The sequence below is a fragment of the Puma concolor genome, chromosome A3 (genome assembly GCF_028749965.1).
Source record: "Puma concolor isolate L17-30 chromosome A3, mPumCon1.1.hap2, whole genome shotgun sequence".
In the NCBI taxonomy this organism is placed as follows: domain Eukaryota; kingdom Metazoa; phylum Chordata; class Mammalia; order Carnivora; family Felidae; genus Puma; species Puma concolor.
The window spans coordinates 111,339,490-111,360,764 of record NC_141669.1 but is presented as its reverse complement, the minus strand read 5'-3'; the positions used below and the strand labels follow the sequence as shown (position 1 = coordinate 111,360,764).

At 41.4% G+C, this 21,275-nt stretch overlaps 1 protein-coding gene across 4 annotated transcripts in view; it reads right to left on the bottom strand.

Moving 5' to 3' along the window:
* DNAAF9 (dynein axonemal assembly factor 9) overlaps nucleotides 1-21,275 on the bottom strand; it is a 130,917-nt gene that overhangs the window by 14,434 nt on the left and 95,208 nt on the right. For all 4 annotated transcript variants that reach the window (XM_086701797.1, XM_086701798.1, XM_086701799.1 and 1 more), the window contains 2 exons: nucleotides 19,482-19,607; nucleotides 9,316-9,353 (listed from right to left, as the gene is read on the bottom strand). In XM_086701797.1, the coding sequence (XP_086557923.1) occupies nucleotides 9,316-9,353; nucleotides 19,482-19,607 (164 nt within the window). The remainder of the gene's footprint in view (nucleotides 1-9,315; nucleotides 9,354-19,481; nucleotides 19,608-21,275) is intronic.

Here is a 21,275-nt window from a genome sequence, read left to right as displayed (position 1 = left end):
CCTGGAACTGCCTTACTTCTTAACCTTCTCTATTTTCTCAATTCTGCTTTCCAGCTGACACCTGGAGCTTCTTTATCAAAGGGCCCATTCCACATCCCTTTTATCCTTAACCTCTGCAGGAAACTGTGCCACACACCTTCACCAGTTCAGACCACAGACATTTACCAAGCACTAACCATACATCAGGCACTAACTCTTAGATTCTCAAAGAGTGCCCAGCCAAGGAGTCACTTACATGCACCTAATTCCAAGATAAGTGCTAACACAGGCATTCACAGTCATACAATAAGAAGAGTGGCACATGTAATGAGGGATTGTGAAGTGGGTCACAATACCTCCCAAACTTCCATAAAAATACAGAAGGAAAATTTATGCTATAGAGAATCTGGAAATCAGGGAAGCTACCTTATCCCACCATACCAATGTAATTATAATACCTCTTCCATACTCATTCCTGTTTTGACATAGTTATGATCATAGCACACACACCATTTCTACTACAAGATCACTTGCATTTTTATTATTCAACCATTTTCATTCACTTAATATTACTGTGAAAATTTCAAACATATACAAAAATTTTAATTTGAAATGGTTATTTATTTATTTTTGAGTGAGAGAGCACGCGTACAAGCAAGGGAGGGGCAGAGAGACAGAAAGAGACACAGAATCTGAAGCAGGCTCCAGGCTCTGAGCTGTTAGCACAGAGCCTGATGCGGGGCTAGAACCCACAAACCGTGAGATCATGACCTGAGCTGAAGTCGGGACGCTTAACCAACTGAGCCACCCAGGTGCTTCAACATATACAAAAATTTTAGAAGTAGTATAATGGGGGCACCTAGGTGGCTCAGTCAGTTAAGTATCTGACTCTTGGTTTCGGTTCAGGTCATACTCTCATGGTTTATGGGATTGAGCCCTGCTTCAGGCTCTGTGCTGACAGCATGGAGCCTGTTTGGGATTCTCTCTCTCTCTCTCTCTCTCTCTCTCTCTCTCTCTCTCTGCCCTTCCCCTATTCATGCTCTCTCTCAAGATAAATATTAAAATATAACAGTATAATAGTATAACGAACTCCCATGTGCCCATCATCTGGCTTTAAGAATGAACAACATATGGGGTGCCTGGGTGGCTCGGTTGGTTAAATGTCCGACTCTTGGTGTTAGTTCAGGTCACTATCTCATGGTTCGTGGGATGGAGTGCCAGTTAGGGCTCCAAGCTGACAGCACAAAGCCTGCTTGGGATTCTTTCTCTCCATCTCTCTCTGCCCCCTCCCCTCTGGCCTGTGTGTTCCATTTCTCTCTCTCAAAATAAATAAGTAAACTTAAAAAAGAAAAAAGAATTAACAACACTTGGCTAATTCTTCCATACCATATGCCAGCCTTTTCCCCTTTCCCCCTGGATGATTTTGAAGCCAATCTCAGACATCCTATTATTTTATCCAAAAATATTTTAGTATATATATCTCCATAAGATGACCCTTTAAAAAGTTAAAAATTAACAACAAATTCTTCAATATAAAAAATAATATAGTCCATGTTCAAACTTCTCTGCCTCATGAATGTTTTTCTAGTTAATTTTTTTGAATCAGGAACCAAAGTCCACACACTGTATTTCACGGATATATCTCCTAATTCTCTTTCAATCTGTAGTGTCTCCTTATTTCCATGTAATGTTGCTTAACATACTAGTAGCTATATCTCTTTTATAGATTCAATCTTTTTAAATATAAATTATTAAAAGAATTTCTTGTTCTTTTTCCAACGTAAGTTGAATGCTTAATTCATTATTTTAAAAAGTTATGTCTTGGGGCACCTGGGTGGCTTAGTTGGTTAAGTGTCTGATTTTTGATTTTGTCTCAGGTCTTAATTTCATGGTTCTTGAGATTGAGCCCCGAGTCAGGCTCTGTGTTGACAGTGTGGAGCCTGCTTGGGATTCTCTTTCCATCTCTCTTTCTGCCCCTCCTATGCTCTGCTCTCTCTCTCTCTCCCTCAAAATACATAAATAAACATTTAAAAAAGTTATTTCTTGTTTAGTAATGTCATAACTTAAGGGTACATGCTTTCTTTTGAATTATTTGGCATAGAAATACTCATAACAGGTTGTATAGATGGTATCCTTTATCATGAAAAACTGCCTTTGAAACTTTTCAGCTTTTTGGTTTGAATTTAACTTTGCTGTTAGTGTCACCTCTTTCCTTTTTGTCTATATTTGTCTGTTATGTTTTTTCCCATTCTTTTATCATCATCCTTATTTAGATTTGTATGCTTCTCTTGTATACAGCATCACAGAATTAGGTTTTGTTTTTTGGTTTAATCTGAGATACTTTTCCTTTTAATATGTGTTTATCCCATTTACATTTACTGACACTTTGGTTCTTTTTTTTTTTTTATTTTTTTTTTATTTTTTTTTTATTTAAAATTTTTTTTTTTTTTTTCAACGTTTTTATTTTATTTATGGGACAGACAGAGACAGAGCATGAACGGGGGAGGGGCAGAGAGAGAGGGAGACACAGAATCGGAAACAGGCTCCAGGCTCCGAGCCATCAGCCCAGAGCCTGACGCGGGGCTCGAACTCGCGGACCGCGAGATCGTGACCTGGCTGAAGTCGGACGCTTAACCGACTGCGCCACCCAGGCGCCCCGACACTTTGGTTCTTTCACCTTGGTTATACTGGATCCGTTTAAAAGTGTTTTTTTTTTTTTTTTTTTTTTTTTTTTTTTTATCTTTAGCAGTATTATCTCTGCATTCCTTATTTTTTGTTTTCTTCTGATAAGTGGTGGGCTTATAGTCTGTTTTTAGTTCTTACAATGGCTATCCTTACAGCTTTAAAGATTTTTTTGAAGTTTATTTATTTGTTTTGAGAGCGATAGATAGAAAGCAAGGGAGGGGCACATAGAGAGGGAGGGAGAGGGGGAGAGAGGGAGAGGCGGGGGGGGGGAGGGGGGAGAGAGAGAGAGAGAGAGAGAGAGAGAGAAAATATCCCAAGCAAGCTCCATGCTGTCAGCAAAGAGCCTGACTTGGGGCTTGAACTCATGAACCAGGAGATCATGACCTGAGCTGAAATTGAGAGTCAGACGCTTAACTGACTGAGACACTTTTTAATAGATCTAAATCACTGTTTCTTATAATGTCCCTTTTAGACAATGTCTACTGGCTTTTCTACGTGACTGATGTGGAAGCTGGTAAGTGTTCTTCCCATTTCCACCGTCACTTTCTGGTTGGTTATATTATTTAGTTTCTCCAGTGAATGTTCTTATATCTTTAAAACTATATACTAAGAATTTAACTCTTTATAACTTGATTTTACTGCTCTAAACTTTATTGATCTCCCACTTTGGAAGATACAAACAGAGTTATTTCCTGCTGCCTTGTAATTCTTTGTTAAATATAATTTCATTTTATAAATCTTCAAGATTTTCAACATTTATATTCTTTTTTTGAAAACTTTTAAGTTTATTTATTTTGAGAGACAGAGAGCAAGTGGGGGAGGGGCAGAGAGAGAGGGGGAGAGAGAGAGAATCCCAAGCAGGCTCTGCACTGTCAACGCAGAGCCCAATGCAGGGCTTGATCTCACAAACTGTGAGATCGTGACCTGATCTGAAACCAAGACTTGGACGCTTAACCAACTGAGCCATCCAGGCGCCCCTATATTCTGTTTTGTAATAGAATTTTCATGGGTATTATCATTAACTCCGTATCTAAGGATCAATTCTCATCATCAATCTTGTTTTTTTTTAAGTTTATTTATTTTATTTTGAGAGAAAGAGAGCACGAGCAGGGGAAGGGCAGAGAGAGAGAATCCCAAGCAGGCTCTGCACTGTCAGCACAGAGCCCGACATAGGGCTCGATCTCACAAACCGTGAGATCAGGAGCTGAGCTGAGATCAAGAGTCAGATGCCTAACCTTGAATGAGCCACCTAGGCACTCCGAGACTAGCTCTGATAAATGATTAGTTCATAAGCAATTATTTCTAAATTACAGAGACGTCAACTTTCCTATGTAACCTTGTAATTGTAGGATCCTGAATAATGAACACTCAGTATAGAGGACTCTGTACTGATTTAGTTCAGCTGGGTGTTTAGTTCAAAAAAATTAGCTATATTTAGTTTCCGAGGGCAAAACTCAAACAAGGTAAAGAAGGGTTTACAGATAAAATAAATTCCCTTCCTCCCCAGCCACCTAGTTCTCTTCCCTGAAGGCAATCACCATTATCAGATTCTCAGCTCTTCTTCCAGGATGTGCTAAGTATGCACAAGTAAATGTGTGTATGCTTTTCTCCCCCCACAAACAGTGGCATGTTATACGGTTCTGCACCTTGTTTTTTTAAGTTTTTTAACCTTTTAATTTTGGTAAAGCTTACTTCTTCATTAAAATTTTCCCTAGTATCTTACCATTTCAATCCTTCCCTCATTCCACTCTGCTCCTCCTCTTCTCTAAACTATAAAAGTTCCTTCCTATAAATAACACAGGTGGTGTTTAAAATACAAGACTCATATTCTTATTTATCTTCTTCATATACGTAAAAAGACAGCATGATGTAAAGATTCAAGCATGGGTTTTAGAGCCAGGCAGACCTTGAGTTTGAATGTAGGGTTCCACTAATTGCTAATGAGTGACATCAGGGGCAAACTCCTCTCTCTGAGCCAAATTTCCTCCTCTGTTAGATGGGAACAATAACACATACCTGCAGGTTATCAGTAAATAGTTTTCACAGGGCCTGCAGATAGAAAGAACTCATTAAATGCAACTTATGGCCACCACCACTACCACCATCCTCATTACCAGCGCAGCAACAGCTTAAAATGGGACCTCTATGTGTACACTGAGGGGCTTGGACTAATCCATTTCTCAGACCAACAGGGTGGCTGTGGCAGGTGGGCCTCAGCCATAGCAACCAACAGGAAGGTAAATGAGTGGCCATCACTAGATCAAAGGCAACTTCCAGGATCCTTGGCCCCTGCCTCTAGTCTGTGGCAGAAGTAAATTATACTTCCTTCCTCTCACTACTCATACTAATGAGAAAAGTGTTCCAAAATTGCTAAAGACTGAATCTAACCTCACAAATTGTCTGGATGCATTCCATTCATGACTAGGGAGCAGGGATTAGGAACTTCATGCCAATGGTCACATGTTAACACGGGGAAAAGGGCACACACAAAGCACAAAGGTTATGTATCATGCCCGGGACCACAGATGCCAGGACTTACAGCTGACCTGCCAAACACAGAACCTTCTTCCTAAGTGCTTATGTATAGTTTAGGGATCTATCAGTTCCTTGATTCTAAGATGCAGGTCCTACTCTTCTCACGTATCTGTTTAGTGCTCAGCTATTAAGTTGACCTTACGCCTCTGCACAGTGCTTGAGGGACCTCTAAGGATTCAAGGGTGAGTTTCCTCAATGGCTTTCCTTAAAATCTAAGTGGTGAGGGCAGCTCTGCCTCCTCCTCTGGTCTCTTGGTGAAAGGCTTCCTGGTTCCCCAAATGTGGGCCATGCAGGCACCAGAATCCTCCTCTAGGCCTGGTGAGTGCCAAGTAGCTCCTGGATCCATCATCCACTCTCAAGCCTGGCTACTGTTTGTCTAGTGCAGTCTACCACTTTCTTCATTAGGTCACTGCTTACTTTGTGCACTTCCAGGCTGTTTTTACTACAATTCATTTTAACTACTATCTTTCAAAAGAGTTATCTTTCAAAACCAGAAAATCTGATCTTATCACTTCCCTACTTAAAATATTTCAATGCATTCCAGGGACTGCAAACTTCTTGGCCTGCCTGACCTATCTGCCATGCTGTGCTTCCTCAGTGGCCTGGGTATGCTCTGGTCACCATCAGGCCTTTACTCTTATTGTTCCTTCCACCTGGAACCATCTGTTCTTTCCTCTTTGTTGGCCCAACTCCTCTTTCAGGCTATAGACAATGTGAATAGCATCTCTTCCAGAAGGCTTCCCTAATCCCCAAGGACTGGGTTAGAGCAGGAGCCAGATACAGATTTGTTGAATAAATGAATGAATGAATCAAGTATAATAAAAGATACATGCAACCTGATCTCCAGGGCAGCTGCCTAAGCAGTTAAGTTGTGGGTACCCATGTGTCAGAGTTTTCCTCATTTATAAGTCTGAGCAAATCCCATTCATCAGACAACCATCTGAAAGCTTTCTAAGACTTACTGATCTATCTATCTATCTATCTATCTATCTATCTATCTATCTATCTATCTATCTATCTATCTATGGTTTTGGTAGAAAATTCATAAAGTACAAAAGGGTACTGAAACCAAGCTTCTTCCTCCCTCCTCCTCTGGCACCCTGAGCCCAGAGGCTCATGGCATGCCAGGCCCAGAATGGGGCATAGTGGGGAAGCAAACTGGGTTCTAGAGGGCTCAGCACATTCCGGAGATGACAGACATGGGAGCTGGATCTTGCAAGAGGCCCATGAGATTTCCAGCAGAAGACAAGAATAGCTGTGGTGGATCTTGCAGGGAGGGGCCAGCAAAGGCTGAGTGAAGACCTATAAAGGCCCTAGATTCTGTTTGGTATCTTCTTGGGCAAAAGAAACTGGAGAGTTGGGACTAGTGTAAATGTGCCAACCCAAGTGGCATGTGCCAGGGTCACAAACACAGGCCGGGCCTGTTCAGAAAAAGGCCAGAAAAGACCTCTGACAGATACCTTGCCCAAAGTTCTGTCTGCCTCATGAGTGTCATGTAGATAAACCTTGTGGCGTTGGGATTTTAGGTCAGGAATTGGACACAGAAAAGGGGCTTTGCTTTATAGGGAAACAAGCAAAAGGATTATCCTCCGCATTCCTTAGGCCAGCTATGCAAACTACCACCTGCCAAGAGGAAATGCCATCTGTGAGGGCAGGTACAGCAGTTATCTGGAGCACAGGGTGAAGAGGCCACTGTGGGCGGTTTCATCTTGCTTGGGCCAGGAGCTTCCTTTTGTTCTGTATCAAGGAGTGGATACCCACATTTGGCCAAGGTATTACCAGTCTGGGCTGTGAGTGAGCGGGCAGCCTGATATGACCACTCCCCAGAATGAAGAAACCCCTCTGAGGTCTGACTGCACTGGTCTGAGCTAAAAGCTTCCAATGGCCCAGAAAAAAAGTTTACTTCTTTTATCTATCTGTAGATACTTTCAAAAGTGGTAGTAAAATGTCTTTGCTTTGCTTTCAAATCAGCATTATAATGAACCGTGTTTGCTGTTTAAGCATTGAGATTATTTCCTAATTCTTGGATTTCTGTAACACCCATTATCTTGGGGCTGCAATATAGTCCTTTTCTTGCTGTAAAACAATCCTTTGTTGTAAAAGCAATCAAACAGGGAACCTGACTCATGCTCAGGAGCAAAGGGAGGCAATATGCTCCCTCAGGACATGAAGTGTTTGTCTACTGGTGGCAGATCCTACCGCCAAGCTAGCCACCAAATCTCTGAGGATAAAAGCAATACTTGCCTTTTATTTCCTCCCTCCCTGGACAGCCCATGCCCATGGTGAGCCAGGTCAGATCAGTTCATAGGGTCCCTTAGGCCCATATATAAGAGGAAGATAATTACTAAGACACTGTTACTCTACAAGCCCTTCCAAGTTTAGAAAAACAGCATATATGGCCTCAAGGTCATCTGCCCACATGTGGTCACATCCCTATCTTTACACATGCACAGAGCTTGACACAAGTTGCCTTTGGACTCTGAGTGAGGAAACAGTGTTAAAATGTGTCTACCAAGTGCCAGAGAGAATCCAGTCTGTCTCGGCCTAAAAGGACTTTCCTCCTACAATAGTGGCCCAGGTTCATGGACATTGAAGACACAGCTCCTCCCCAAGGCTCATCTGTGCTTTGTGTGCAAAAAAAGCAGAGGGGCACTGAGGGAGAAAGTACCAACGAGTCGTGCATCAGGGTGGCAGTAATCGTGTGGTGGACAGGGGATAATGATAGCCCACACCCTTGGCTTTGGCCATAAGTTACAAACATGTATCTGAGGACCAGACAGTGATCCTTGGTTATCTCCTGGACTGATGTTTTTGCCTATGCTTTCTATTCCCAGGACAGATACTGACAACCTTACTGATCTTCCAACCTAGAAACTTAGAGGGGTTCATCCTAGATACTTCCTTCTCCAACTCATGCCCCATGTCTAGTTTGTCACCAGATTCTACTGATCCAACCTCCATAAAATCTCTTTCATCTGCCTGGAGTGGATCCTGTGGGAAGACCCAGCCACCTCTATTTCCCTCTGCTTCTGGGGTACAGTGCCTGGAAAGCAACAAGGGCCTCTAAAAGCTGGACTTGAGACGCCCTAGTACAGCAGCCCAATACACACATCCTTCCCTCCAGTGACCTGGCTCCTGCCCTGCACTGCACCCAGCTCAGCTGTTTCCCAAGACAATAGCTCTGGTATGCTTGGTTGTCTCCACTCCCTGTGGACTGGCAATGGGATCAGCAAGGCAAAACTGTGCTGGGGACACTGAGTTATTTCCTTCTATCTGATTTCTACTTGCTGGGCTGGCTCAGGAAGCTCAGACCCCAGGTCTTCTGACAACAATGAACATTTTATCATCACTACAGGAAATTTAGAGTTTATTCTGGGTCTCCAGGCACCATAGTTAACATGACTAAAAAGTGCTGCTTCCAGGGTTGCCAAATGATAGGACAATGTGAAGTTGAGTGTAACCTACAGGATGGGTGGACTTTTCTAAATGTTATCAAGGAGGTGTGGAAAATTCCAGTGTATGCAGGAGGGGATTAAGGGAGAAGGTCCTACTGGACCACACTATATACTCAATGGGACAGGAGAAGTGCATCAAGATCATGTTGATCCAGAGGCTAGGAATACCTGATACCTTTTTAGTCCATTGATATTAGTTGGAAGGCCAGGGAAGGCTTAATAAGGGAGGTGCTCAAGGGAGGTGCTGTTATGGCAACTTATCATCTTAAGAGAGAAACTTGGGAAGAAATATGCCTATCAAATATGATAAAAGAAAAAGATGTCAAAATTTCCCTGGACCAATTTTGTTTGTTTTAGACTTAAAATATTTATTTTGAGAAAGAGAGAGAGCGAGCAGGGAAGGGATGGAGAGAGAGAGAGAATCCCAACCAGCCTCCACACTGCCAGTGCAGAGCACTACGTGGGGCTCAAACCCATGAATCATGAGATCATGACCTGAGCCAAAACCAAGAGTCAGAGGTTTAACTGACAGAGCGACCCTGGTGCTCCTGTTCATTTTAGATTTTAGAATGGTAAGAAAGAGCATGAAGAGAGAAGTCTGTTGCATCTAAACCACAATTTGAAAGGCATGCAAAAGCAAGAAGTAAAACATATTGCTTACCTTGTGAACACTGGTCGAGACATTTAGGAAAGAGAAATCTATGGAGAGGAAAAAAGAGAAATATTTAAAAACATTAATGTTAGGATTGTCACTGGTTATTTCCCACTAAACTGTGACTATCCAAGCTGACTTATTCAATAAGGCAAGTGGCAGGCAGTACTAAGTACCAAGAATAGCCATGGCTCTGCAAAAGGTTTTCACAGGAAAACCAAGGAACCCCACAGAAATAGCTCTTATGTGGCCAACTCTTGATGGAATGTTGAAGAGGGGATACTGTTGAAGAGGGGATATAGGGCCTGTTCTCTATAGACAATAGGAAACAGAGAAAGAAAATTGATGTTTTTTTTTTTTTTTTTCTTTGAAAGAGACACTGTCCTGATAGTGAAGGGAAATTTCATGGGAAAATGAGAATTACCTTCCCCTGTTTGGGTCTTCAGTACTAAAGCTGCCACACTTCCCTTCCTGTGCACGCTAGAATCCTGGTTCTCCTTTAACACTATTCTGAGCTCTGATGGTGAATGAATAGCAGGAAACTGACTGGATCACAGATGAAGCAGGTGAAGGTGACTGATTCAAAGTGTGAGCTTGTTAACTAAGAGAAAAACCCACTCTGTCAGTGCTTTAAAACTCCTAAAACATCACAGTACCCTTCTCAGGGAAGAGAGCTAACACTAGTGAGAATAGCTGCCTTTTATCAAAGTTCTTCCTATGGCCTGGGTACCATGCAAGCAGTTCACATGTATGGTCTTGCTCTGTCCTCATGTCTACTCCATGCCTTGGGTACTCACAAGCTGAGAAGAGCAGGTGGGTTTGTAACAGCTGAACAGTCTAAGCACTCTGCCCATGGCCTCAGACAAAGCTAGAAAGTGGGAGGGCTTATGCAGGGACCCAGGTCTGTTTAGCACCACAGAGCTCCCATGTTTTCTCTCCCTACAAATGAGATGCTTGCTGAAGCCACGCTTCTGAATTGTTGTTGGTCTAGGTGGCACGTGGTAATGATGTTCAAAACACCGGGGAGAATTTCTCTCCTGCAATCTCCTTAGTGGTGGCAAGTCATCATCATTCTATTTGCTTTCTGAAAACACTATTTGGAACCAAATTTTGTGGACAAGTGAGCTGGATGAATACGACTTTGGACCGTTGATGAGGTTCTCTTGCCTGATTCCCTCATGGTTTCTGAGGAATTCCAAGGAGGAACCCCGACGTGCTCTGGGCAAGATCAAGAGTCATGGAACAGGGAAGAGACATCCTTCCACACTGGAGTTTCCCCAAGAACAGAACTCACTGACTTCACTGCACTCAGTCTACTGAATGGCCTGACACAATAGCAAATACATTCTTAGAAAGTGTCTGTGCCCATCAGTGCCTGTCACTTTAGAGTACATGCTCTTAAAGGCCTTCTCAGCACCCTGCTAGCTCCCTCACAGCAGCCCACAGCAATTCACACCAAAGACATCTTAGACAAGACAAGCAAAGCTCCCCCTCAAGGCATTTTATCCAATCACAGGCTGGATGCTCATGCTTTAAATCTCTGACAGCTGCAAAGAAAACATAGACTTGCACATATATATGACTCCCTAAAACTGGAATGCAATTTCTCTTATCTTGGCATCTTTGGCATCTGTCCTTCAAATTCATGTTAGCTTTCTTTCCTAATCCAACTAGGAGTTACCACTGCTTCTTTATAATTCTTATAAAATTGCATTAAATATTTTATTATAGGACTTCCTATCTATGATAACACGATTGATTGTGTACATTCATTGGTGTGGCATTTGGAAAATTATTGAACTTTTCTGAGCATTAGCTCCCTCAAGGTAAAACATGGTAATGATGCCTACCTTAAAGAGGGATTTTGAGGATCAAGAGAGGGTAAAGCATCACAGTGCGAGCGAGACAAATAGCACAAAATAAATGTTGGCTCCCTGCTTTCCTTCTCTACATATCATCCTCCTTACCAAACTCTAACGTTTTTTTTTTATTTTATTTTTTAATTTTTAAAATTTATATCCAAATTAGTCATCATATAGTGCAACAATGATTTCACGAGTAGATTCCTTAGTGCCCCTTACCCATTTAGCCCATCCCCCCCCAAACTGTAACATTTTTGAAGAGTGCCTGGCATAGCATGACTTTTTTTTTATTATTTTATTTTTTTATTTTTTTCAATATATGAAATTTATTGTCAAACTGGTTTCCATACAACACCCAGTGCTCATTCCAAAAGGTGCCCTCCTCAATACCCATCACCCACCCTCCCCTCCCTCACACCCCCATCAACCCTCAGTTTGTTCTCAGTTTTTAAGAGTCTCTTATGCTTTGGCTCTCTCCCACTCTAACCTCTTTTTTTTTTTTTTTTTTCCTTCCCCTCCCCCATGGGTTTCTGTTAAGTTTCTCAGGATCCACATAAGAGTGAAACCATATGGTATCTGTCTTTCTCTGTATGGCTTATTTCACTTAGCACAACACTCTCCAGTTCCATCCACGTTGCTACAAAGGGCCATATTTCATTCTTTCTCATTGCCACGTAGTACTCCATTGTGTATATAAACCACAATTTCTTTATCCATTCATCAGTTGATGGACATTTAGGCTCTTTCCATAATTTGGCTATTGTTGAGAGTGTTGCTATAAAGATTGGGGTACAAGTGCCCCTATGCATCAGTACTCCTGTATCCCTTGGGTAAATTCCTAGCAGACATGACTCTTAAACAGAGCAGACAAGTTTTGTGCCAACAAACATTAAAATAATGTATGTACAGGTTATTGACCAGCTCTTCCTCTGAGTAACAAAAGCAAGTGTGATATATATTCCTAAGCCTCACATAGGTATGGTATTGTGCATTTTGTAGTGTGCCAACCAAGTACCTGATTTAAATAAAATTCTAGTAAATCAAGAAATGATGATACTGATCCAATCTGCCCTAAAACATGGGCCCCACAATTCCTACATGCATATTCACAAAAATGTAGCTGTCACACAGGCAGATGTGGGACAACTTATTCCTTGCGGCCCTCTCAATGATTAGAATAGTTCCTGGCACACAGCAGACACAAGACACTCACTGAATGAAATCCTCTAGAAAAAAGACACCAGGTAAATCTCACATACACCCATTCTGAATCCAAACTGAGCCCATCCTTAACTTAAAGTAGACACGCTAACCTCCACTTCACAGAATGGAAGAAGAAGCCCTATTATGCTCTGCCCCCAGCTGTTTTTTTTTTTGTTTGTTTGTTTAACCATGATCTAGAAACAATGATGTAAATTTTATCTTTCCTAAGGTAGCCACTTACAAAAACTTGATTCTCAAAAAATCGTTGATGATAAAAGCAATATATAATCCATAGCTAACATCATATTTAATGGTTGAAGACTAGATGCTTTCCCTTTCAGATCGGGAGTAAGATACAATGTCCGCTCTTGCTACTTCTACTCAACATTATACTGGAGGTTCTAGTAAGGACATTTAGGCAAAAAAAAAAAAAACAAAAAAAAAAAAAAACAAAAAAAACAAAAAAACCCCAAACAACCCAAAAACACCAAAAAAAAAAAAAAAAAACAAAACAAAAAAAACCAAAAAAAAAAACCAAATACAAAGCCTCCAGATTGGAAAGAAAAAAGTAAAGCTATCTCTGTGTACTCATGACACACTTTTGTATATAGAAAAATCACAGAGTCATACAAAACAAAGCAATGAACAATCCACAGATGATATGCAGAAAACAATTTCATTTATAATAACACCACAAAGAACAAAAATATTTAGGAATAAATTAAACAAAGAAAGCATAAGAGCTGTACACTGAAAACTAAAACATTGCTGAAAGAAATTTAAGACCTAAATAAATGGAAAGACAGCCAGGTTCATGGATTGTGAGGCTTAGTATTTTTAAGATGGCAATACTTCTCAAATAGATCTATAAATTCAATACAATCCCTACTAAAATCTCAGTTGTCTTTTCTGGCAGAAAACTGACAAGCTGATCCTTAAGTTTACATGGGAAAGCAAGGAACTCAGAATAGTCAAAACAATCTTGAAAAAGAACAAATTGAAGGACTCTCACTTCTCAATTTCAAAGCTTACTACAAAGCTACAATAATCAAAACAATGTGGTACTGGCATGACGATAGACATATCTATCAGTGGAACACAACTGACAGCCCAGAAAATAAGCCTTCACATTGATAGTCAATCGGTTTTTTACAAAAGTGCCAAGACAATTCAATGGAGAAAGAATAAGTCTTTTCAACAAACGGTGCTGAGAGAACTGGATATCAACACGTGAAACAACGAAGTCAGACTCCTACTTCATGCTATATGTAAAAATTAACTCAAGATGGAACACAGGTCTACACATAAGAGCTAAAACTATAAAACAGAGGAAAACACTGGAATAAATCTTTGTGACCTTGGATTAGGCAATGCTTTAAAAAAAATTTTTTTTAATGCTTTTATTTATTTTTGAGACAGAGAGAGACAGAGCATGAGTAGGGGAGGGGCAGAGAGAAGGGGAGACAGAATCTGAAGCGGGGTCCAGGCTCTGAACTGGCAGCACAGAGCTCGACGTGGGGCCTGAACTCACGGACCGTGAGATCATGACCTGAGCTGAAGTCAGACGCTTAACCCACTGAGCCACCCAGGCACCCCTAGGCAATGCTTTCTTAGATATCACACCATACATACAAGCAACAAAAGAAAAAATAAACTGGACTTCATTAAAATTTAAAAGCTTTTATGATTTAGAGGATACCATCTAAAAAATAAAAAGATAACCCATGGGAGAAATTTTTTGCAAATCAAATATCTGATAAAGGACCTGGATTCAGAAAATATGAAGTACTCTTGCAACTCAAAAGGAGACAACCTGGGGAGCCTGGCTGGCTCAATTGGTAGAGCATGCAATCCTTGATCTCAGGGTCTTGAGTTCAAGCCCCACATTGGGCACAGAGATTACTTAACAAAAAAAGTAGGGGTACTTGGGTGGCTCAGTGGGTTGAGCGACTGACTCTTGATTTTGGCTCAGAGACCGAAGCAGGGCTCGATCCACAACCCTGGGATCATGACCTGAGCTGAAATCAAGGGTCGGATGCTCAACCCACTGAGCCACCCAGGTGTCCTCGGTATGTATCCTTTTAGATATTTCCTATATACATAGGAATAAACATTTAAAAAATACATATTGTTTTGGCAATTTACTTTTCTCAGTTCACAAAATACTGTGGACATTTTAACATGTTAAAATCTACTTAATTGTTTTAAATCCCTGCCTAGTATTCCATTGTATGAATATCCCAAAATTTAACCAGTCTCTTACTAACGAGCATTTGGATTATTTCCAATTCTTTGATATTACAGTGTTTTTTTTAAATAAAGATTTTTTATTTTTTAATCTCTACAAAGTAGGGCTCGAACTTACAACTCTGACGCCAAGAGTCACATACTCTACTAAGCCAGCCAGGCGTCCTGATTTTATAAACAGTGCTGTTTTGAACACTGCAGAGCACATCTGTCATGTTTCAGACTACTCAGTACCTTCTAAACAACTTTCCTAGGCTTGAATTTACGAAGTCCAACTTTTTTTTCAACAGCACAAACTACCTTTCCAGCCTTTCTTGCAGTCTGGGGTAGGCATGTGACCTAAGTTCCACCAACCAAATGTACTACAAGACTCCCACAGGCAGTGAGTCAGGTGAGTGAGGGGATGTATGCTAAGCAGATCCCATTTTCTGGTGAAGGAAGTGGTTGAGATATCCCCCCTACCAGGGCAGCCCTAAGAGGTTTGATTGCTCCTGGCTGCCTAGCCAATACATCCTGGCCCTCTTGGAGACTTTGCAAGCTGTAATGTCCTTTAGTAAATCTCTTTCCATTGAAACATACTGGAGTAGGCTCTCCTGTTTGGAATTAAGAATTCTATGTGAAACAAACACCCCTATACCTATATATCTTTGCACATTTGTACAAATGTACTTATATGAAATTTTAGCAATGGAATGGCCAAATTTGTCTTCAAACAGATTATATCATTTTATATTCCTATCAACACTGCTTTTGAATGTACCTATTTTCCTACACTGTTGCTATGTAATAAGCCACCCCAAAACTAAGCGGTTTCAAATGATGATGACGTATTATCCCTCATGATTCTGTGGATTAGATGGGCAGTTGTTTTGGCTTGGAACAGCTCAGCTGGGGCTGATGGTCTAAGATGGTGTCATTCACATCCAACTGGGTGGGGTCTCACACTCAGATGGGAGGAATGGGATGACTAGGCCTATCTCTCCACATGATCTCTCATCCTCTACCAGCCTAGCCCAGGCTTCTTCATATGGTAGTCTCAGCTCCCAGAGGCAAGAGAGGGCAAGCCCCAATGTGTAAATGCTTTTTAAGCTTCTGCTTATTTCTTGCTTCTTGATGTCCCATTGACCAAAACAAGTCATATACCCAAGCCCAAATTCCAAGTATAAGAACTAGATACAACTCTTCAACTCTTGATGGAAGGGGCTGTTTTTGCTGTGGGCATATTTTAAATCTTCCACAGCTGGCCACGTAAAAAAATTTTCTTTTTTTAAAATTGGTGGGCTTAACACTGGCCACTTAAACTATTTTTTTAATGGAATGGGTTTAACTTTATTTCTTATTTAAAAAATTTTTTAATGTTTACTCCTGAGAGAGACAGACAGACAGACAGACTGTGAGTGGGGAAGGGGTAGAGAGAGAGGACACACAGAATCCAAAGCAGGCTCCAGGCTCTGAGCGGTCAACATAGAGACCAACATGGGGCTCAAACTTACAAACTGTGAGATCATGACCTGAGCCGAAGTCTGATGCTTAACTGAGCCACCTAGGTGCCCCGGGTTTAACTTTAGTAAGTTTCTATTCTTTTTTTTTTTTTTTTTTTTAATTTTTTTTTTTTTTTTTAATTTTTGTTTTCAATGTTTTTATTTATTTTTGGGACAGAGAGAGACAGAGCATGAACGGGGGAGGGGCAGAGAGAGAGGGAGACACAGAATCGGAAGCAGGCTCCAGGCTCTGAGCCATCAGCCCAGAGCCCGATGCGGGGCTCGAACTCACGGACCGCGAGATCGTGACCTGGCTGAAGTCGGACGCCCAACCGACTGCGCCACCCAGGCGCCCCAGTAAGTTTCTATTCTTGATCATGTGTGCCATAATTCTTTTATTCTATGCATGGAATTCTTTTATTCTATGCACATGCACATGGAATAGAATAACCCCATAGCCCATATGCATGGACTAATCATTAGCTTTCCAACAGAGCATCAGTAGACCACTACAGTAATTACTTTCTGGAAGGAACTCAAAGGTAAATTTGGAAATTTCTAGTTTCTAAAAAAAAATTAGCCAATCAGTAACTTTGACTTACTGACTTAATACTTTTGATGTCCTAATATGAAAAAAAGAGGAAATTAGTATACTCATACTAACATGCATGATTTTATTACTTGTATTTTTATATTCCATGACCATAATTCACACATGATATAGCCTTATTCTATTCTTAAATAGATTACATGCTCATCTTCGGTCCTTTTATATACTTCTCATATATCTGAATTCTCTTAAGGACCTTTAGTCCTCACATGCTGGCACACCCATTTATTCACCAGATATTTCGTGAGCACTTACTTGCGTTAAGCATTAAACAGAAATGGTTTCGGCACTCACAAAAGCTAAGTCTATATTCTACAGTTCCTCTCTTTTCTCTAATGATCTTAATTTGTCTATTTTTCCTCTTCACTTTGTTATTTTATCAAGCTTGAGGCTCTCTGAACAGACTTAAGTTTTAGCAGTGTCTATTCTACTCACTGCTTTGATTCAGATTTTTTATTGCGATGGTGGTTTTATTATTGTCTTCATTTTCTTTCTAGGGCTCTAGCAGTTCATTTTCTATCTGTATTTGCTAACTAAACTCCCTGGTCTCCCTGATCTTTTCTATTTAAGAGTTTTACTGAGGTATAACTTGCATATAACATTCATTCATTTTACGTGTACAATGCAATGATTTTTAACATAAATTTACAGAAGTATGCAACTATCACCACAATTCAATTTTAGAACATTTGTATCACCCCAAGAAGATCCCTCCTGCCCACTTCCCCAGACCTTTTATATAACTTCTCTGAGCTCTTCCCACCTCACCCTATTAACTTCTCTTCTTCTTAATTTTTTTTTTTTTTTGACAGTGCAGAAGAGTACTCGTCTAGGCTAATTCTTCTGAAGTATAATCCCCATCTATCGTTTGCTTATTACTATCTTTTCCTACCTTTTAAAAATGGTATTATCTGTCTCACATTAAATCTCCTTCTGCTTTAGTGCATCTTTATTTATTTATTTATTCATTTTAAGATTTTATTTTTAAGTAATCTCTATACCCAACATGGGACTTGGAAGTCACAGCCCTGAGATCAAGAGTCATATGCTCCTTCAACTGAGCCAGGCAGGCGCCCCTTTAGTTTATCTTTAAATGAAAACTTGAGGAAAAGAAGAAACACGACTGATAGAAAGGTGGCATGTAAGAGTCAATACAGTAGCCCAAAGTACAGTGGTGATGCTCAGCATTCACCACAATAACCTAGGACAAAAGGAAACAGACCACCTTGGCTTTTTTATGGGAGAGCAGAACCTAAGTCACAGCTAAAGAGAAGAGATATGGCGAAGACATTTCTTGAAATCAGTCAAGGTGATAAGGGAAGTAACCTCCAATATAATTTATAAGAGACATCTGAAGATATCAACTTGGGACTTAAATAGGAAGGGAGCTCTTTCAGATGAAGGTTGAAGGGTAGATCAATTTGTTTCCAGGAGAGAACAGTAATTTGGACTAGTCAGAAAGAACACATGGTTACAGACCTGGGATACATTCCACTAGGCTAAAGGGACAGGAAGTCAAATAGCTCTCTGAAGGGACAATGTAATGTTTGAATCTCTCCCCACTGAGGAGTGCTCTGATGATGAAATAGATACTTCCAGACACCACTGGAGAGGTATAAACCACAAAACCCACTCGGAAAGCAATTTTCAGCTGTGAATGAAGAGTAATAAAACAGATCATACAATTAATTAATAATATCCCTTTGAAGATTCTAAGGAAATTATCTCAAATTTGAGAAATTTATATGGATAAAAATGTTCCTACAGCATTATTTATAATAGTGAAAAGTTGGAGACATCCTATGTGACTAACTGTGGAGAAACTGTTAAGACAATCATATCCAGCCATATGCACACTTACCACTGTGCTACTGGAACATATGTTAACTTATATAGTATATGCTAATCTAAGCAGCATATAAAGTTATATGTAGACTGCAACTGTGAAGACATGCAGACAAAAAAGGCAAGGAATTCACAAAAATTATAATACTTAAACCACTGTGTTAGTGAGATTATGAGTAAATAATTATCCAATTTTCATTGTTGTTATATTACTTCCAATGTCTAGAGAAAAAAATAGTTCACCTATTAGTAGCAAGAATGAATGTCATTAACCGAGGTTAAGGTGGCTTAAGCATAGGAAAAATTATCTATAAGATACTCCAAGTACCTTGGGAAACAAATCATCTCCCCCCTGTAGTAAAGAGGAAAAGAAAGGCTGCCATGGGCATTCTTTTTTTTTTTTTTTTTTTAATGTTTATTTATTTGAGAGAGAGAGTACGCACGTGTGAGTGAGAGTGTGGGGGGGAGGGGCAGCAGGGAAGGGGCAGACAGAGAGGGAGGCACAGAATCTGAAGCAGGTCCCAGGCTCCAAGCTGTCAGCACAAAGCCTGACATGGGGCTTGAACCCACGAACCATGAGATCATGACCTGAGCTGAAGTCGGACGCTTAACTGACTGAGCCACCCAGGTGCCCCATGGGCATCCTTTTTTTATGGGAGAAGCCATTTCAAGTCCCACTACTCTAGATGGGCAACTTTTCAGTGCAAAAAAAAAGGGGTGAGAGGCTGCCAGTGTATAGGCATCTCCTGAGAACCTAGCACAAATCAAGCAATAACTGAGCATTCATTATATATAAGGTAGACTAATGCATTCCCGAAGACAATAACACGTAAAGATGTGTCTCCTTCTGGTGGGTGGGAGAAAATCGCTTTCTGTACACTTAAACCCATCACGTCTTGTGGGCTGGAGATAATCCGAAGTATGTACCTGTGGTCCATGTAGCAGCTCAGGGGCTCCACACACACCGTGATGGCACCAATGGTGAAGGAGGACTTGACATTTGAGTCTGGATGGGTCTGCAGGGCCTGGACAACATCAATGACATCTGTGTAGCTGGGAGTAAAAAAGAGAAAGATTAGTTTACTGACTGGGGCCGCAGAATGGGGGAAGAGGGGCACACTGAGGGGCTGAGTGAGCAAGAGTGGAAGGAAAACCACGAGGAGGTACCTGTGACTAGGTTCCTTGGGGTCATCCCACTTCATGATTCAGAGCCCGTCCCTGCATCCCACAGTGTTTCTGCATTCCCAAACTCCATTAGTACTCCTAACTGTGCAAGAGTGAGTGGAAGAAGCCCCCATCACTTCTAGGAGTGAAGGGAAGCCTGCAGATGACCCTGGCGCTCTGAAGGTGGGATTGGTGTCCTTAGGCCTGTTTTCCAATCAACCTAGGAGCTTCGATGTTGGTCTATTTCCTTTAATAGCTTTCCCCTCTCCTTCTGCTTCACAGAACATGCAGACAAGAGAGAATGGGGATCATCAGGTACCTCTGTAGGTCAGCAGACACATGTCAAACCCCGCTTGCATTTGTCTTTCCTGCTGGGAACTCCCTCTAAACTACAACTTCCAGAGCCAACTTTAATTATTTTTAGTTAGAATGTAATATGTTTATCATTTAACTCCCCCATGCATGCTCCTCCCAAGGCCTTGTCCTTCTCAGCAGAGGGGACTCCATTCTTTTAGCTGCTAGGCCAAAAAATTTGTTGCGTCGTCATTGACTCCATTTTTTCTCAATTTTTAAACTATAACTAGAATGAGATGGCTGCTTACATTCTCACACTGCTACTGGGCCAGGACTGTCACCATCTCTTGCACAGATCACCCCACAGCCTCCTCAGTGGCCTCCCTACTTTTTTAAAAAAAATTTTTTTTTCAACGTTTATTTATTTTTGGGACAGAGAGAGACAGAGCATGAACGGGGGAGGGGCAGAGAGAGAGGGAGACACAGAATCGGAAACAGGCTCCAGGCTCTGAGCCATCAGCCCAGAGCCCGACGCGGGGCTCGAACTCACGGACTGCGAGATCGTGACCTGGCTGAAGTCGGACGCTTAACCGACTGCGCCACCCAGGCGCCCCCCTACTTTTTTTTTTAATGTTTATTTTTCAGAGAGAGAGAGAGAGAGGGAGGGAGAGAGAGCGCGTGCACCCGTACACATATGCACACGCATGCGGGGCAGGGGCAGAGAGAGGGAGGCAGAGGATCTGACGCAGGCTCCACACTGATAGCAAAGAGTCCAATGTGGGGCTCAAACTCACGAACTGTGAGATCATGACCAGAGCCGAAGTCGGACACTTAACCGACTGAGCCATCCAGGTACACCTCACAGACCTCCCTACTTCTGTCCCTGGCCCTGCCCGACCTGTCTTCAACACAGAAGCTAGAAGGATCGTGCTGACCCCACTGTGCTAAGCCACGGAGTGGCTTCATCCCACTCAGAGTCAAAGCCCAAGTCCTTACAGGGCGCCTGGGTGGGTCAGTTGGTTAAGTGTCCAACTTCGGCTCAGGTCATGATCTTGCAGCTCGTGAGTTTGAGCCCCACATCAGGCTCTGTGCTGATGGCTCAGAGCCTGGAACCTGCTTCAGATTCTGTGTCTCCCTCTCTCTCTGCCCCTCCCCCACTCATGCTCTCTTTCTCAAAAATATTAAAAAAATTAAATTTAAATAAAATTAAAGAAAATAAAAAAGCTAAAGCCCTTACCTCAGCCCCCGTGGTGGTCTATGATC